Source organism: Peromyscus maniculatus, chromosome 1, assembly GCF_049852395.1.
Source record: "Peromyscus maniculatus bairdii isolate BWxNUB_F1_BW_parent chromosome 1, HU_Pman_BW_mat_3.1, whole genome shotgun sequence".
Taxonomy (NCBI): domain Eukaryota; kingdom Metazoa; phylum Chordata; class Mammalia; order Rodentia; family Cricetidae; genus Peromyscus; species Peromyscus maniculatus.
In genome coordinates, this window is record NC_134852.1 from 52,569,136 (window position 1) to 52,586,021 (window position 16,886).

At 43.3% G+C, this 16,886-nt stretch overlaps 1 protein-coding gene across 3 annotated transcripts in view; it reads right to left on the reverse strand.

The window, feature by feature from the left end:
- Positions 1-6,999: 6,999 nt before the first annotated feature.
- The window catches only part of Znf568 (zinc finger protein 568), a 56,507-nt gene continuing 46,620 nt past the window's right edge, over positions 7,000-16,886 (reverse strand). For all 3 annotated transcript variants that reach the window (XM_016000585.3, XM_016000584.3, XM_076545965.1), the window contains one exon: positions 7,000-12,605. In XM_016000585.3, the coding sequence (XP_015856071.1) occupies positions 11,164-12,605 (1,442 nt within the window). In that variant the 3' untranslated portion in view covers positions 7,000-11,163. The remainder of the gene's footprint in view (positions 12,606-16,886) is intronic.

A 16,886-nucleotide genomic window follows, 5' to 3' on the forward strand; every position in this document is an offset into this window, starting at 1 on the left:
TTGGCATCAGAAGGGAAGATTTTTTCATGAAGACCCATTAGGTCTCTGTTATGTTGGGCTTCAGCAGCAGCCACAGGGCACGTTCAGTGCTCAGGAATCCAAAGAGGAACCTCATTGTCTTGAGGAAAGACATAAACAGAACTCTGGGGCCACACCAACACTAGATCAGGTCTCCTCCACGTGCTAGCAGAAAGATCCTTCCATCGTTCCAGAGGGTGATTTGCAACAGGAGCCCTCCAGTGCTTATCTGCATTGGATACTCCAAGTGTTCATATGTGCATGGATTAATGTCAGGGTCTTCAATTCGATTCCATTGGTCCGTATGTCGGTTTTTATACCAGTACCAAGCTGTTTTTATTACTTAGCTCTATAGTAGAGTTTGAGGTCAGGGATGGTGATGCCTCCAGAGGTTGCTTTATTGTACAGGATTCTTTTAGCTATTCTGGGTCTTTTGTTTTTCCATATGAAGTTGAGTATTTTTCTTTCCAAGTCTGTGAAGAATTGTGTTGGGATTTTGATGGGGATTGCATTGAATCTGTAGATTGCTTTTGGTAAGATTGCCATTTTTACTATGTTAATCCTACCTATCCATGAGCATGGGAGATCCTTCCATTTTCTGATATCTTCTTCAATTTCTTTCTTAGGAGACTTAAAGTTCTTATCAAAAAGGTCCTTCACTTGTTTAGTTAGTGTTATCCCAAGGTATTTTATATTATTTGTGGCTATTGTAAAGGGTGATGTTTCTCTGACTTCTTGCTCAGCCCTTTTATCATTTGTGTATAGGAGGGCTACTGATTTTTTTGAGTTGATCTTGTATCCTGCCACTTTACTGAAGGAGTTTATCAGCTGTAGGAGTTCCCTGGTAGAGGTTTTGGGGTCACTTATGTATACTATCAAATCATCTGCAAATAGTGAAAGTTTGACTTCTTCCTTTCCAATTTGTATCCTTTGATCTCCTTTTGTTGTCTTATTGCTCTAGCTAGAACTTCTAGTACTATATTGAATAAATATGGGGAGAGTGGACAGCCTTGTCTTGTTCCTGAATTTAATGGTATCACTTTGAGTTTCTCTCCATTTAATTTGATGTTTGCTGTTGGCTTGCTATAAATTGCCTTTATTATGTTTAGAAATGTTCCTTGTATTCCTGATCTTTCTAAGACCCTTATCATGAAGGGGTGTTGGATTTTGTCAAAGGCTTTTTCAGCATCTAAAAAGATGATCATGTTTAATTGCTTTTTCTTGGCTTTCTTTGATTTCTTCCAATTTTTTGTTCATTTTTCTTCCATTTCTTTGAGGGAATTTTTTATTTCCTCTTTAATGGAGTTTTTTATTTCCTCTTTAAGGGAATTTTTTATTTCTTCTTTAACGGACTCTATCATCTTCTTAAAGTCATTTTTAAGATTGATTTCTTCTGTTTCTTCTGTCTTGGTATGTTCAGGTCTTGCAGGTGTAGAATCACTAGGTTCTGATGTTGCCATATAGGTCTTTGTGTTGTTGCCTGTATTTTTGCACTGACGTCTACTCATCTCTTCCTCTGCTCCGTGCAGGTGGTATCTGTGTCTGAAAGTGTCTCTCTTGTTCTAATCTTTAGTCTTGGTTCACTAGGAGTTCTTGGTTAAATTAGTGCTGTTGCGCTGTTTCTTTGGGAGTAGCTGATCTCAGTCGGTGAAGTATATACTTATGATTCTGGTGATCTGGTTTGGTGGCTGGGCAGCGCCTTCTGTGTTCCCAGGTCATATTTTGCTCATTCATCAACTCCTCAGCTGATCTTGTTTTCTCAGACTTCAAACTGTAGGGATCTGAATCCACTCCCAGATGGGTTTCAGCTGAGCGGGGTAGTCTCACCAACACCTCCAAGTTGTTGGGTTTCGCAGGATCAGCAGCTGGGCCCTGGGTTGGCCTCCGACAGAGTGTTCAGATTCGTTCTGGTTCCGTCCCACAGAGATAGCTTCTTCCCCGGGTTTTGGGATTAAAGGCATCCCTGTTCCAAGCTCTTGATTAAGAGCTTGTTTTCACTAACTCTTCAGCAGGTAATAGCTCAATTTCTGGTCTTTATTGCAACTGTGTTTTGGCCGACGCCCGCCGGGCCTGCCTGGCTCTGCCGGCCGCCACCATGGCACCTGTCTGCCCCTGGGTTTCTATTATAAGACCAACAAGGATCCCTGCAACAAACCTAGCCACCTGAGTTCCCTTCCTGGGACCCAAATGGTGAAGGGAGAGAGCCAACTCTCACAGGCTGTCCCCAGATCTCCATGTGTGCACATATACACACAATACACAATAAAAATAAACAAATGCAATAAAAGTTTCAAGACGATCCAAAGCAAAGTGTCTTAGTCACTGTTCTATTGCTGTGAAGAGATAGCATGACCACGGCAACTCTTATAAAGGAAACATTAATTGGTGCTTGCTTACAGTTTCAGAGGTTTAGTTCGTTATCATCATGTCAGGAAACATGGCAGCATGTAGGCAGACGTGGTGCTGGAGAAGCAGCTGTGAGCTCTACATCCAGATTTTCAGGCAGTAGGAAGAGAGTGAAACACTGAGCCTGGCTTGGGCTTTTGAAAACCTCAAAGCCCACTTCCAATGACACACTTCATCCAACAAAGCCACGCCTCCTAATCCTTTGCAAGTAGTGTTACTCCCTAGTAACCAAGCATCAAATCTATGAGTCCATGGGGTGCATCTGCATTAAAACCATCACAGGAAACAAAGTTTATTAAGTATTTAGACAGAGTGTCACATAGGAAAGGGGCAGTAGAATCCCAAAACCTGGGTATGAGTTTCATGAGACATCTCCCTGAGAGGCTTTATAATGGCTGCATACATGATTTTGTGGCTTTCTCAGTTGCATCCCTCAAGGGATGTAATTTGGCAGTCTTAAAGCAAAGTGGAAACTTTAAGTTGAAAAATAAGTACGATATGTGAGCTGGTTTATTTTCCTTTAATTGAAAAATTTAAAACAATAAAAAAAATTATCTGCATTGGTGTTTTGCCTGCATGTATGTCTGTGTGAGGGTGTCAGGTACCCTGGAACTGGAGGAACAGACAGTTGTGAAATGCCATGTGGGTGCTGGGAATTGAACCCAGGTCCTTTGGAAGAACAGCCAGTGCTCTTAACCACCAAGCCATCTGTCCAGCCCTTTAAAACTATTTCATACATTTATATAATGTACTTCGGTCACATCCAGCCCTAATCCCCCCCATCCTACCCTCACATTGGATGATCCTCTTCTTTCCCCAACTTGTCCCTTCCTACTTTCATGTTTCCCTTCATGTTGAAATCTAGCTTTCTCAGCACAAGTTGCTGAAGACACTGTCTTTTCTTTGTCAGAACTCAGGTAACTGTAGTTGCCTGTACTTGTATCTGGGTCCCCAGTTCTGTTCCATCGATCTGTGTCTGTTTTGTGCCAGCGCCATGCTGTTTTTATCACCATGGCTCTGTGGTATAAATTGAACCAGGCATGCTGATGCCTCCAGCAGTTTCATTACTCAGGTCTGCTTTGGCTATGGTTGGTTTTTTAAGCCTTTATATAAATTTGTGGAATGTTTTTCTGTGCCTGTGAAGAATGGTCTTGGAATTTTGTTTGGGATTGCATTAAATCTGTAGATTGCACTTGTCAGAATGGCCATTTTCATAAGACTAAATTATCCCAACCCTTAGGCATTGGGGGATATTTCCATTGGCTAGTGTCTTCCTCAATTTTCTTTTTCAGTGTCTTAAAGCTTTAGACATCTTTTGTTACCTTGGTTCCATTTATTCCACGCATTTCATTTTATTTTTGTGGCTATTGTGAATTCCTTTCAGCGTATCTGTTTGCTATTGGTATGTGGGAAGTCCTGATTTTTGTGTGTTGATTTTGTAGCCTGTCACTTTGGTTTCTCAGCTGTAAGAATTTTGTGGTGGAGTCTTTAGGATCTTAGTGTACAGACTCCTATCATCTGCAAAAGGGGATACTTTCTCTTCTTTTTTCCTGTCTGTATCCCTTTTATTTCATTCTCTTGTTGAATTGCTCTAGTTAGGACTTCAAGCACTACACTGACTAGAAGTGGATGGAGTGACGTGTTCTTGACTTAGTGGGAGTATTTAAAATTTTCTTACTTAGTATAATGCTTACTATAGGCCTGTCATACATAGTCCTTTTAAAGAGTTATGTATTTTCTAAGATTTTATGTGTATGTCTGCTTGTCTATATGTGCACCATAAATTACACTTACTGATATACACATAAGATGATCCATCCCTGCATTGTTGGAATAAAGCCAACTTTGTCATGCTCTTTGAAAATATGACCCTGCATTCCATTTGTTGAGTAGTATTGAGAATTTTTGTATCTATGCTCATCAGGGAGATTGAATTCTCAGTGAATCCATCTATCTGGTCCTTGAATTTTGACTTTTTTTTTTTTTTTTAAATACTGAGACTTAAAAATCTGTTTGTGTTCTCCTTCTTCTATGTCTGTAATTAGAAGATTTGGTGTTTTCATGGTGCATAAGAACCCTATTATCAGGATTTTCCCAGGGGCTTGCCCTGAGAAAATCCTTCCCAGAATCCTGAGGGGAAAGAATCTACGTACACCAATTTCTGATGTCTGTTTACTTTATTTCTCTATAACAAACTTCTCTCTACAAACTTCAGATCCGTCCTGACACTCAGTTCTTCTGTCCCTTCTCTTTCTGTCCTCTCATAGCCCTAACTAAACCCTTATATTCCTTACGTTTTCGATCTCATCTTCATCTTCAGTTTCTCCATCCGTGCTCATTTCTTTTCCTACTCTCCTCACCTGAGCCAACCCTTATTCTCTGCAGAAGATCTGCCTTGTCCCTTTCTCTCCAGCCACTTGACTCTCAACCAGGAATTCTGCCCCAGCCTTCACTGGCACCTGGAAATGCAAAAAAACCTTTGTTCTGAGGCAAATGCTCTGGAATGCCATTTGGTCAGTCTGGGGAAAGGAAAGTCTGAGCTTCATTTGCAGAAGAAACAAAGCTATGCATCTACTTTCTGCTTTTCTCCTAGGCTCTGTAGAGGTGTTACCTAGTAGATCAGCAGGTCTGAGAAGCTTACACTTTTTGTCTGTGTGTACAAGAATTTCATAGCAGAAGATGGCTGATATATTCAAAGCTGAATAGCATTAAGTATTCCCTGATAAATGGCTTCTCTCTAGAAAAATTCCATGATTTTTCTAGGTATAGCTTTATTATATACAGCTGAATCTCTATAGTATATTCCTGTGGCTTGCAGTACTCTGTATTCTGCATCTCATGGGTATGGCTGTTTTGCCTATATGTATAGATGTACACCACTTGTGGGCCTGGTGTTCACAGAGGCCAGGCCAGGACATTGGCTCCCTGGGACTGGATGGATTTTGAGCCACCATGGGGGCTTTGGGAATTGAACTCAAGTCCTCTGGAAGAGCAGCCTGTTCTCTTAACCACCAAGGCCTCCTCTCCAGCCCCTTTTTACTTAAAAAATACATTTGACCTTTCCTGAGCGTCCCCATCCCTCTGCCTTGTCTTCCAGCCCTGTACTATCTCCCATGTGACCCACTCTATTGCTAAGGGTTTCCACTGGACCTTTAATCTGGCTTACAGAGTTTTTCATTTCCAGAATAATTTCGGTTTGGTTTTTCTTAATTATATCTTTTTACTGAATTCTATTCTATATTGGATTGACGTCCTTTCTTTTTTTTCTTGGAGTACATTCATGTCTTCCTTGAGTTGTTTAAAAGGGTAATTATAACTGTTCAGCCCCCCCCCCCCAATCCTTCCAAATCGTTTTCATTGGGAGCCATCATTATAGGTTTAGTAGTTTTTTTGAGAAGATGTGTATGTTATGATGTTATGTTTCTGCAATGGGACTTGCATATTTGGAGTTAATGTTTTGCTTTTCATATCTTCTAGAAATTCAAGTTTTCTTTTTTCCAGTGGAGTGTAAAATATTCAGGCGAGGACTTAGTCAAGGGGCTGAGGTGCTGTTTTCCTTTGAGGGGCTGGTGTTTATAGCCAGACTCTAGCCCTAGTCCTCTCTGAGGTCAGGTACTGTCCTCAGTCAGCTCTGGCCTCCTGCCTGGTCTGTAGCTAGCGCTGGGGTTGTGGAACTCCCTGTGCCCATGCACCTTACTCTGGGCCACCTCAGGCCTCCTCTCTGGATCTGCAACTTCCTCTGCCATTTTCGGAACTCCCCGTGGGCCTGACATCGGGTCAGAAACAGTCACCTTTTACTAGGACTCCACTGCTTCTGGCAGATGCAACTTAGACTCTCCAGCTGGCACACGCCTGGGCAGCAGGCATGTTCCTCTTGAGGTGCTCAGTGTGCAGCCTCTCATCCTTCATCCTTGGAACAGTGGAAGTGTGGTACTTCCTGTCTCATGCCACAGTACATCAGGCCTACAGTGCATCATCAGGCCCATGGTACATCATTAGGTCCACCATACATCAGGCCTGTATCTTTTAGACTTTCTTTCTAAGTTGTGTAGCTTGTAAGCATGGCTCCTTGGTTTGCTAAATGTTCTTTAAATGAAAAATCTTTATTAAATCCCTCAGTGCTTAAAATACATAAATGTTATCTGCTTCTGTTGTTCTCTCAGTAAATCTAATACATAAAAATGGAAAAGAGCGCCGGGCGTTGGTGGCGCACGCCTTTAATCCCAGCACTCGGGAGGCAGAGCCAGGCGGATCTCTGTGAGTTCGAGGCCAGCCTGGGCTACCAAGTGAGCTCCAGGAAAGGCGCAAAGCTACACAGAAAAACCCTGTCTCGAAAAACCAAAAAAAAAAAAAAAAAAAAAAAAAAATGGAAAAGAGCAAGCACAACATTAGGTCTGTCCTTGTCAATCCCTCACACTGTCCTAAAGTTACAGAAGGCTGGTACTCCGAAGTCAAACAGGTCATGCATCACCCATGTGTACACTTGAGTTTGATCTTGCACACCCAGTGCACGAGGCTCTCACCTCTTCAGGCACAGGAAATAGAGCTTCACAAAGGCAAAGTGAGACTTCATCATATTTTTCTGAAATGATTTATTAAATGTAATTTCAACCAAAACTAAGCAAACAAAAACTCATGCTTGAAAAATACTGGGCCATTGTTACACACATGCTACTGATCCTCTGAATTTTTAGGAAGGAAGATTTAAGGCCATAAAATACAGAAAACTTGGGATAAAAGATAATTCAGAAAACAAAGCCAGCAAAACAGCACACAACCAAAGCTAACACAGGGCGAGACCACCACACCTGCAGGCGCACTACGGCGGCCGCTTGCCTCTGTGAATGTTTCGTCGACACAGTGGAGTCCAGTTCCGTTTGGCCAGAAACGTGACTGCCATTTTCGGAGTGCAACATCGTTTTGCTTTGGGGACTACAGTGTGCATCACAAGACACTGAGAAGGATCTCTGGCCTCTGTCCACAAGACACAAGCAGCAATCATCTTTAAAGTGACAAACAAAAATGCCTGTGGACATAGGCAAATGTCTCCTGGGGTGTGGTACAAGTGGCTGAGAACCACTGTTTCACACAGGATACGCTTCCATGCTGCAAAGATCGCATGAAAACAGGTCCCCAAAGCCTGAAATAGTGTCTGGCCCTTCATAAAACATTTGGTAACTTTTAATATAAACAAGGGCAAATGACATGTGCTAGACTAAGACAATAAATTGCTAATATGGTAATATGATCTCCTAGCTGTGTTTCTACAAATGTCTGAAAAAAACAACTCCGATTTTACAAAGGGAGACTGATAACAATGTGCAATTCACAGAAACAAAGCTCAAATGTCCCACAGGCCCGGAAGATGCTCAGCCTTGCTGGCGGTTAAGGAAGTGCAAATGGAAGGCACATTTTCAGTCCTGGTTGACACAGTTTCTGTTGAGATACTGAGACCTTCACACAAAAACAATAAGGCACTGAGTACAGTTTAAGTCTACTATGTTAAGGCAAGGGATTCAACTGGCAGGAATTCACCTGCTTTACAGAAGCAGAAACACCAATATGAGGCAATACCTGTGTCTTGAACTCACTGTTGATGGTAAAACTAACCTGAACATTCGTGGTAAAGAATGGGCTCCACACACATGACTTGTGTGAATTATGTGACGCTAGTTAGATCTGTAAGCACCGGCTAGAAAGATGTCTACAGTATATTACCACCATGTGAGAAAAGGAGGCTGCCCCCTCTGTGTGTACCCACGATCCCATTCAATACACTCCCATAACTTGTTTCCAAGCCGGGTCTAAGCATGGGTGTGTGCCCCAACCAGAGTGAGAACGGACGCACAGCTTCCGCGACTACACTTCAGACAGTGTGGTCAGTGCCGTTTCTCTAAAGAAATCTGTGTAGCATATTCTTGCTTTCAGGGCGTCATGATACATACATTTGGGAGAGGACATTCAAGTCTTGGAAAAAGTATGTATACATGAACAGAAAATTAAAGAGTTATTCTTCCAACACTGAAATCAGTACTAATATCACCTTTTAAAAAACTGCTCTTATTAATTAATTCCTATAAAATGTGCAAGTTCTCTTTTTAGAAGACTAGTTAAAACTTTAGATAGATTTATTAAATTACTATAGCAGTGCAGATTGCCACCCAGTAATCATTTCTCCCTTAAGAAACACTGTGATGGGCTGAGAGCCGGCTCAGTCAGTAATGTGTCTGCCGTACAGACATGAGGACCCGAGCCCCAAAGCTCCCAAAACCCACAGAAGGAAAAGTCGGGTGATGTGGCACCTGCTTTTAATTCCAATGTAAGGCTACAGAGCCGAGTGGGCCCCTGGTCACTGGTCAGCCGGCTGAGCCTACTGGGCAAGCCCCAGCTCCTCAGGAGGCCCTGTGGCACACCACCAAGGGGATGGCTTCTGAGGTAGGACATCTTAGGTGGACCTCTGGCCTCCACACACGTGTGCACATAACACACCTACTCACTACCTGAATTCCGTTATAAATTGTCCCGCAGTAGTCTTTCCAATAATTAGGAGTTTTACTTATCACATGCATTACTGTTCTACAGTGTGAGGCAGATGAACTCCACTAGATGGCGACTGTTCTCAAGTGGAAGTCTGTAGACAGGGAGGGAGGGAGTTTCCCTTCACAGCAGGTACCTGCTGTTCTCAATCAAGTTCCTGCCTTATTCTCTCCTTATTAACATGTCCACAAACACATCTGCACAAAGCACCATGGTCCTCTTTTGCTGGGCTTCTGACGAGCCTTGCTGGTCTAATCAGAATACCCTCTACTAAGTACAATGGGCTTGTAAATAGCTGACTTGATTTCAGATGCTGCCCTTTTCCAAATTTGGTAAAATGTCTGCTCCCTTCCCAGATGTGAGTGCCTTGTGTCCTGAAGAGGTAGAAGATTTTCAGCTGTCAGATGACTCGGTTATACAGGAATTAGTGTAGTTCCTTAAGCACATTCTAAACTTCAGTCAGGAAAACAAAACTTTTCCAAGATTTAAGATATATTGTAAAAAGCAGGATATAAAAATACATGATCAAATGCTTTAAGTAAACATCCTATACTTACTAAATCAAAACTAAATATATATTTCAATAATATGGCTAAGAAAATACTTTGGGAAATAATGCTTCTCTATATCAGATATACTATAAAAGCTGAATATATATATATATATATATATATATATATATATATATATATATATATATATATATATCTTACTGAAACTGTATATGTAAAAATATTTTAAAATGGTAATTTCCCAAGAGTTAGGTATACTGTAGAGCTAAGTATTTATTTTCAATTATTCATTTCTTACTCTGCAAGTTCAGGGAAAGGGCAGTTCATGGTTTCATGAAGCCACAATGTCAATGACAATGTCTTTCCCATGACAATCTCAGCCTCATGGCCTTGTGACTGCAACACAAATCAGGCGCCACCTGGTGTACAGATGCGCTCCCTGCAGCTAGGACCATTTCTGTGTCTTGTTGCTGAAGTCCACTGTGGACTTGTGCTCAGATCCCTCTATCACACAGGGGGCCAAGTGCTTAGCCAGGAGCAGCAGACTGAGTGGTTGGGGACACTGCAGAGGGGGAGTGGTGACGCCTGCAGACAGGCAAACCTACAGTCTCCACTTGTCCACCTGGCCTTAGTTCAGTGATAATTTCATCTTCATCTCCTACACAACACTTGTGTCATCAAAATCTCCCCACCTCCCCCAATGGGACTACGTTTAACCCTGGACCTTCTGACTAGCAGAAGGGCACACTATGAATGGAAACTTTCAGTTTTTCTTCAAAAGGATTCTGTAACAGTCAAGGAGACAATGCAACATGTCCCTCCAAGCACTGGACATGTAAGGCTTTCCTTTTATAAGACTGTTACATAAAAGTTCACAATTTTGAAAATAACAAGGAAAGCAGCTATCTTTGGCATACCTTTTTGTTCTTGAAGCATTCTTCAAGCTAGCCTCACTTGTGATCCTCCTGCCTTTGGCTCCAGGGGCTTGTATTACAGGTGTGCACCACCATGCCCTGCTGGATGCTATTCCACAAACTATACCCATCCTCACAGTATAACTTGATACATGACACTAACATTACTAATTTATAAAAGAATCTGAAGTCAGTAATTCACCCTGTGCGAACTCTGAGTGAGGACAAGCACAAAGTAAACATGGTTAAGTCCTTTCCTACACTTCCTCAGTTCAAATTCATTGCACAGAATAAACTCGCAAATATTTCTTAAAAGTTGAGTGGGATGGAGGAAGAATGTGCTGCATTTTTAATACAAGTGTGGCCGTCAGTATGAAAGATCACATTGGTATGGTGGTTATGAATTTTCTCCTCTGAGGGCTAACGACTAACTTCTGACATTATTGCTGCCTCAGTTTTTCCCTGGTATGAATTCTCTGAGGCATATTTGGCTCTGGGCCACTGAAAGGGCCTTCCTACTTTCTTTACATTCATGGAAATTTCCAGTTTTTCATAAACTAAAGCCTCACGGTAAGTTCTGGAACAATTGAGTCACTTCCGATTTCTGTAATTGTGAGGTTTCTTACTGGTGACAAGTGTCCAATTGTTTCTGGCCCTCATTGGTCTTTGAGTATGAATTCTAGCGTTGCTGAGAAACCCTATGATGTTGTCTTCCCACACTTGTTAGCCATCACAGGGTTTTGAACTGTATGAATTTCCTGACGGCAGTTGTTTCTTCATTCACTCCTCTGTCCTGTGTGGATTCTCTGGTGTTGGGTAAGGTGAGAACCACGAATGAAGGCCTTCCCACACTGCTTACACTTATAGGGCTTCTCCCCAGTGTGGATTTTCTGGTGTCGACTAAGCTCTGAGCCCCGGCCAAAAGTCTTCCCGCATTCCTTACACTCATAGGGTTTCTCACCACTGTGGCTTCTTTCATGATGGGTTAGTTCTGATCTTCGAATGAAAGCCTTCCCACACTCCTTACATTTGTGGGGTCTGTCGCCAGTGTGAACTTTCAGGTGTCTCATGAGCTCTGTAGTACATGTAAATGACTTTCCACATTCCTTACATTTATAGGGTTTATCACCAGCATGGGCTCTCTGATGCCGGGCAAGTTCTGAGCCACGACGAAAGCCTTTCCCACATTCCTTACATTTATAGGGCTTCTCACCAGTGTGAACACTCTGATGTCGAAGAAGATGCGAATCAGAGATAAAGCCTTTCCCACACTCTTTACACTTGTGGGGCTTCTCCCCGGTGTGAACCATCTGATGTAAAGTGAGTTGTGAGGCACAACTATACACTCGGTCACAGTCCTTACACTCGTAGCGTCGTGCCCCAGCATGAGTTAGCTGATGAAGACTAAGCTGAGTGTCGTAACGAAAGGCCTTCCCACACTCCTGACACACATGAGGCTTCTCACCAGTGTGGATCCGCTGGTGACGAAGGAGGTGTGAGGGCCGGGTGAAGGCCTTCCCACACTCCTTACACTCAAAGCACTTCTCATCAGTGTGAACTCTCTGGTGAAGACTAAGCTGTGCATTAGATGGAAAAGCCTTCCCACACTCCTGACACTTGTAGGGCTTCTCACCTATATGCAACTTCTGATGGTGACTGAGCTGTGAGGTAGTATGGAACCCTTTCCCACATTCCTTACACTTATGAGGTTTCTCACTACTGTGAGTACTCTGAGGTTTCAAACTGTCAGAACCACAAATAAGGGCACTTTTCTTATTTTCATTGCTTTTTTTGCTTTCATGAAGTTTTTGATGCATAATCAAGTCTGACCTACAGTTAAAGACTTTCCCACATTGTGCACACCCAGTGCCTTTTTCTTTATCGTGAATTTGCTCGTGTTCAATGAGACATGATTGGCACATGAATGTTTTCTTACATTTCTTGCATTTACAAGGTTGTTCTGAAGGCTGAGCTTCTCTATGGACTGTGCATTGGATGGAACTTGGCCTCTCGACGGAGGTCACTACAGCTTGTCTCAACTGTCCCTCCTGATGGTCCTGCTGCTTCTCCAACTGGCCTGTGATTTCTCTGTTACCTCTGGCCCCGCTGTCCTCAAGGCTGGAGCGTGTATGGTTTTCTGCCATCTTTTGTTGCAATGATTTAATTTTGTAACCGTCCTCTGGAAGTAAGTTCTTGCCTTCTCTTATAGATGCCCAGTCTGTAAGATAATAAGAAAGTGGAAGGTCATTTTCAAACTTCAGAAGGGAATATTGCTGGAAGCGACAGCTGAAGGCAATGAAAATTGAAACAACTCACAACATAGCATTGAAATCTGGAGAGGGAGAGGGGTGTGCGATGAGAAACTATGAAGAGAGCTCAAAAAGGAAGGGGAAGGTTATGTTCTTTCCACTCTGGGGGGCATCCAAATTAGATAGGAAACTTATTCAAAACACGGTATCAGGAACTGCCCAAGAAAGCTAAGAGAACACACAAGGCAGAGTCACAACAGCTCCTGTCTCCAGCGTCGGACCATGTGCTCAACCATCTTGTTATGAGCCATTATTGGCTAAAGAGTTACACCACGCTGTGTGTGAACCAGGCTGTGTGTGAACCACGCTGTGTGTGAACCACGCTGTATGTGAACCATGCTGTGTGTGAACCACGCTGTGTGTGAACCATGCTGTGTGTCCTGCTAGCTCTGCTGACATTCCCTATTTCCTCTCCACATAGTAGTTAGAACGTTGCTGTTAAAAACACATCAGCCGGGCAGTGGTGTGCACACCTTTAATTCCAGCACTAGGAAGGTAGAGGCCAAGTGGATCTCTCTGAGTTCAAGGCCAGCCTAGTCTACAAAGCAAGTTCCACGACAGCCAGGACTGTTACACAGTGAAACCCTGTCTTGAAAAACCAGGGAGGAAAGAAAGTGAGATCATAGCACTGTCCTGTCAGAACCTCTTCCTCACTTAATAACATCCTCCACAAGGGGGCTAAGAGACAGCTCAGAGGTTACAAGTACTTGCTGCTCTTGCAGAGGCCCCAGGTTTGAGTCTTAGAACCTACCCCAGGCGGCTCACAACCATCTTTTACTTCAGCTCCAGAAGATTTAATGCTATACTCACAGGTGCACACACACAGACTCAAAATAAAAAACAAATCTATTGCTGGAGAGATGGCTCAGCAGTTAAGAATATTTGCTGCTCTTGTAGGTGACTTAGGTTTGATTCACAGGACCTACAAGGTGGCTTACAACCATCTATAATTCCAGATCCAAGGATCCCAATGCCGTCTTCTGACCTTCATAGGCACCAGGAATATAAGTAGTGCACATACATCTGTGCGGGCAAAGATCCTCAAACACATAAAATAAACCAATCTACAACGTCTCTTAACGGAGCTGGAGAGAAGAAGGCCCAGCAGTTAGAAATACTTGCTGCTCTCATGCAGGACGTGGGTTTGGCTCTCAGCACTGTAACTTCAGGGACTCTGACTCACTGGCCTGCACAGGCACTGCATGCCTGGGGTACACAGTCAGACAAGCAGGCACATACACATACACATAGGAAAAAGAACTGTTCCAAAATCTGCCCTTCAGTATCTGTTTCCGACCTTAGCTAACCTTGCTCCAGCTCTCTGGCCGACTGCATGCTCTTTACAGACTCCTTCAGAATCTGCTGGTAGATCCCTCCCCTAAGATATCAATACCGCTCACTCAGCTGCTTTACCCCAGCCTCCAGTCACGGCTACTTACGATCGTTACAGAAGAAGGTGCTCACCACTCTCCACACTTATTTTTGTAAAGCACATTTATTACATGTCATCTGGTATTTTCTAGTACTGTGAAAATTTTCAAACATGAAAAAGTATACTTAATTCCATTCCCTCAACTGTACAGTACACGTCGTGTTCTATTTGCCCTACTCTTCATCCATCATGATGCTGGGCAACCTTGTGTGCTCCTCAAATATATTTTCCACGGTTTCGCCTCTTCTTAAAATCCAGTAAGTTTTGTCCCTGTCACTCTACTGTAACTAGTTTCAAATGTCTCACTTCTGTCTGTCTGTCTCTCTCTCCCTCTCTCTCTCTCTCCCTAGACAGGGTTTCTCTGTGTAGCCCTGGCTGTCCTCGAACTCACAGAGATCCACCTGCCTCTGCCTCCTTAGTGCTGGGATTAAAGGCATGTACCACCACCACCTGGCCTCCTCTCATAACTTCTCTGTAGCTAATTCAAATAGTTAATTCTCTCAACTACTCTCTTAGCTACCAGTTGCGATTCCTTTTTCTTTAAGGTCAGCATTTAAAGCGATGGGTTTTGGTACAGCATCTCCACACAAATATGTCACTGTACTTTGTTCTCCCCTTGTTAGTTCCTCCCCTCTGCTCTTACACCACACATCTTGTCCTCTGTCCCTTTCTTACTCAACTAAAGCCGCTCTCAGGGTTCTGCGGACCACTCTGATCTCCCTCTTACACACTAGCTCTTCCACCTGGCTTTCTTTGGCTAGATGCCCCTCTTTTCTCAACTAAATGGTAAGGGCCCCAGGGCTGAGTCTCCTCTGGGATGATACACACTTTAAAGCTCAGCAACAGTAATATAGAGCAAACACTACATTCTCTAGACAGCCTTGGAATTTGGCTTCCCCGTGTCTACTGCTTGGAAGGTGATCTAGTGGCAAGTCCTACACACCCCCCATCCTCAGGGCCTGGACGATGGGGTAAAGTGGGTCCCCATGGCCCTCACTCTCCACTACAAATCCTACACACCCCCATCCTCAGGGCCCGGATGTTGGGGAAAGTGAAGTTCACAGCAAAGGCATTGCTGATGTGTGTCTGTTACACCTACCATCCCAAGTCCTCCACTAGCTTCCTGCGGACAATCATTAAGCTCATGTCCTCCATGCACTGCTGTTCTCACCACCCTGACTCGCTCCCTCCTGGACCCTTCTCTTCGTTCCCTGCTGCATCCATGTCCTTCCTCAGACAACCATCCCAACTCAGTCCCATGTAACAGAGCTAGACCTCATCCTTCTGACTTTAAACACAATGCTTCAGTATTTTATCGCCACTTAAATGTTGCAGCATATTTGTTTACTCTGCATGAAGATGTGTCTGTGTTTTGTCTCACCTGCCTAAGGTACCTGATTGTTTTTAATAAAGAACTGAGTGGTCAAGGGCTAGGCAGGAGAGGTTGGGCAGGACTTTCAGACAGAGAACTCAGGGATGAATCTAGGCACACGGAGATGTCAGCAAGACACGGAGGGAGTCAGATGTACAGAATGGAGGAGAGGTAAAGAGCCATGTGGCAAAATGTAGACTAATAGAAACAAGTTAATTTAAGTTATAAGAGCTAGTTAGAAACAAGCCTAAGCTAAAGGCCAAACTTTCATAATTAATAAGTCTCTGTGTTATTATTTGGGGGCTGGAGGTCCCCAAAGGAAGTCTGATGAGAATGCTTACTACACTTTAAATAAGTATATAACTAGTATTCCCTCAATAGAACATACAATAAATCTGCTTGGATGGGGCCTTCACTTGTTCATTGTTAAATCTGCAATAGGAAAATACTGGGTGGGGTTGAAGAGACGGCTCAGCGGTTAGGAGCGTGTATTTCTCTAGCAGGGGAGCAAGTTCAGTTCTCAGCACTTGAGTCTGGCAGCTCACAACTGCCTGTCACTTCAGCTTCAGGGGATGTGAAACCAGGGACTGGGGGCAGGAAGCAGGAAGTCTCACCCTAGAACATTACTAGCAAACAGCTAGTAATATTGTAGCAGCATAATGCTATGGTTTTAGCTTTTAGTAAACCAGGAGTTAGAAAGGAAATCACATATCTGGACAATCTATGTTTCTGGGAATATAAAAGGCTGTGCACACAAGCAGCTGTCTGCTTCCCCAGAAGACTTGGGAAAGAAGTTCTCGTCAGTCACAATCCCCTGATCTCAAGGTCCTGCACAGCAGGAAGGGGAAGTTTATGAGCCTGTTGTCTTACAAATGTCTGTGGGAACCAGTAGGAGAAATACATCAAAGGCGTTTGGGAAACTATTCTTCTCTTTCCTTTCCAACTCGAAGAGCTTGCCCATATTCCACAGTTTGTGCCTCGATCTTATTTCTTTCTGAGTCAGGGTATCACTAGCCCAGGATAGTCTAGAAAGCATGAGCCCCATTTTGGCCTCCAGAGTACTGATTATAGCTGTGGGATGCCTGGCTTCTAAACTGTTTGAAATTAAAGTGCTGATTACACTTCTTAGTTCCTACTGCACCCTGTCAAATACAACAGTTGCTAGGGCAACCACTGAGAAAGTAACTAAGAACTACAGTAAAAGAATCTATAACAATCTAGCTGCAAATCTTACAGAACCAGAGTCTAAAGAGCAAACTAACGCTAACGCCAACGGGAGGGAGACCGCCAAGTCAGCAGACATCAACAAACTAAAGAACAGAGAAAGCAATAGATAGACCAGCGGGACTAAAGCTGACAAACCTTTAAGAGAAACAAGAGAAGACA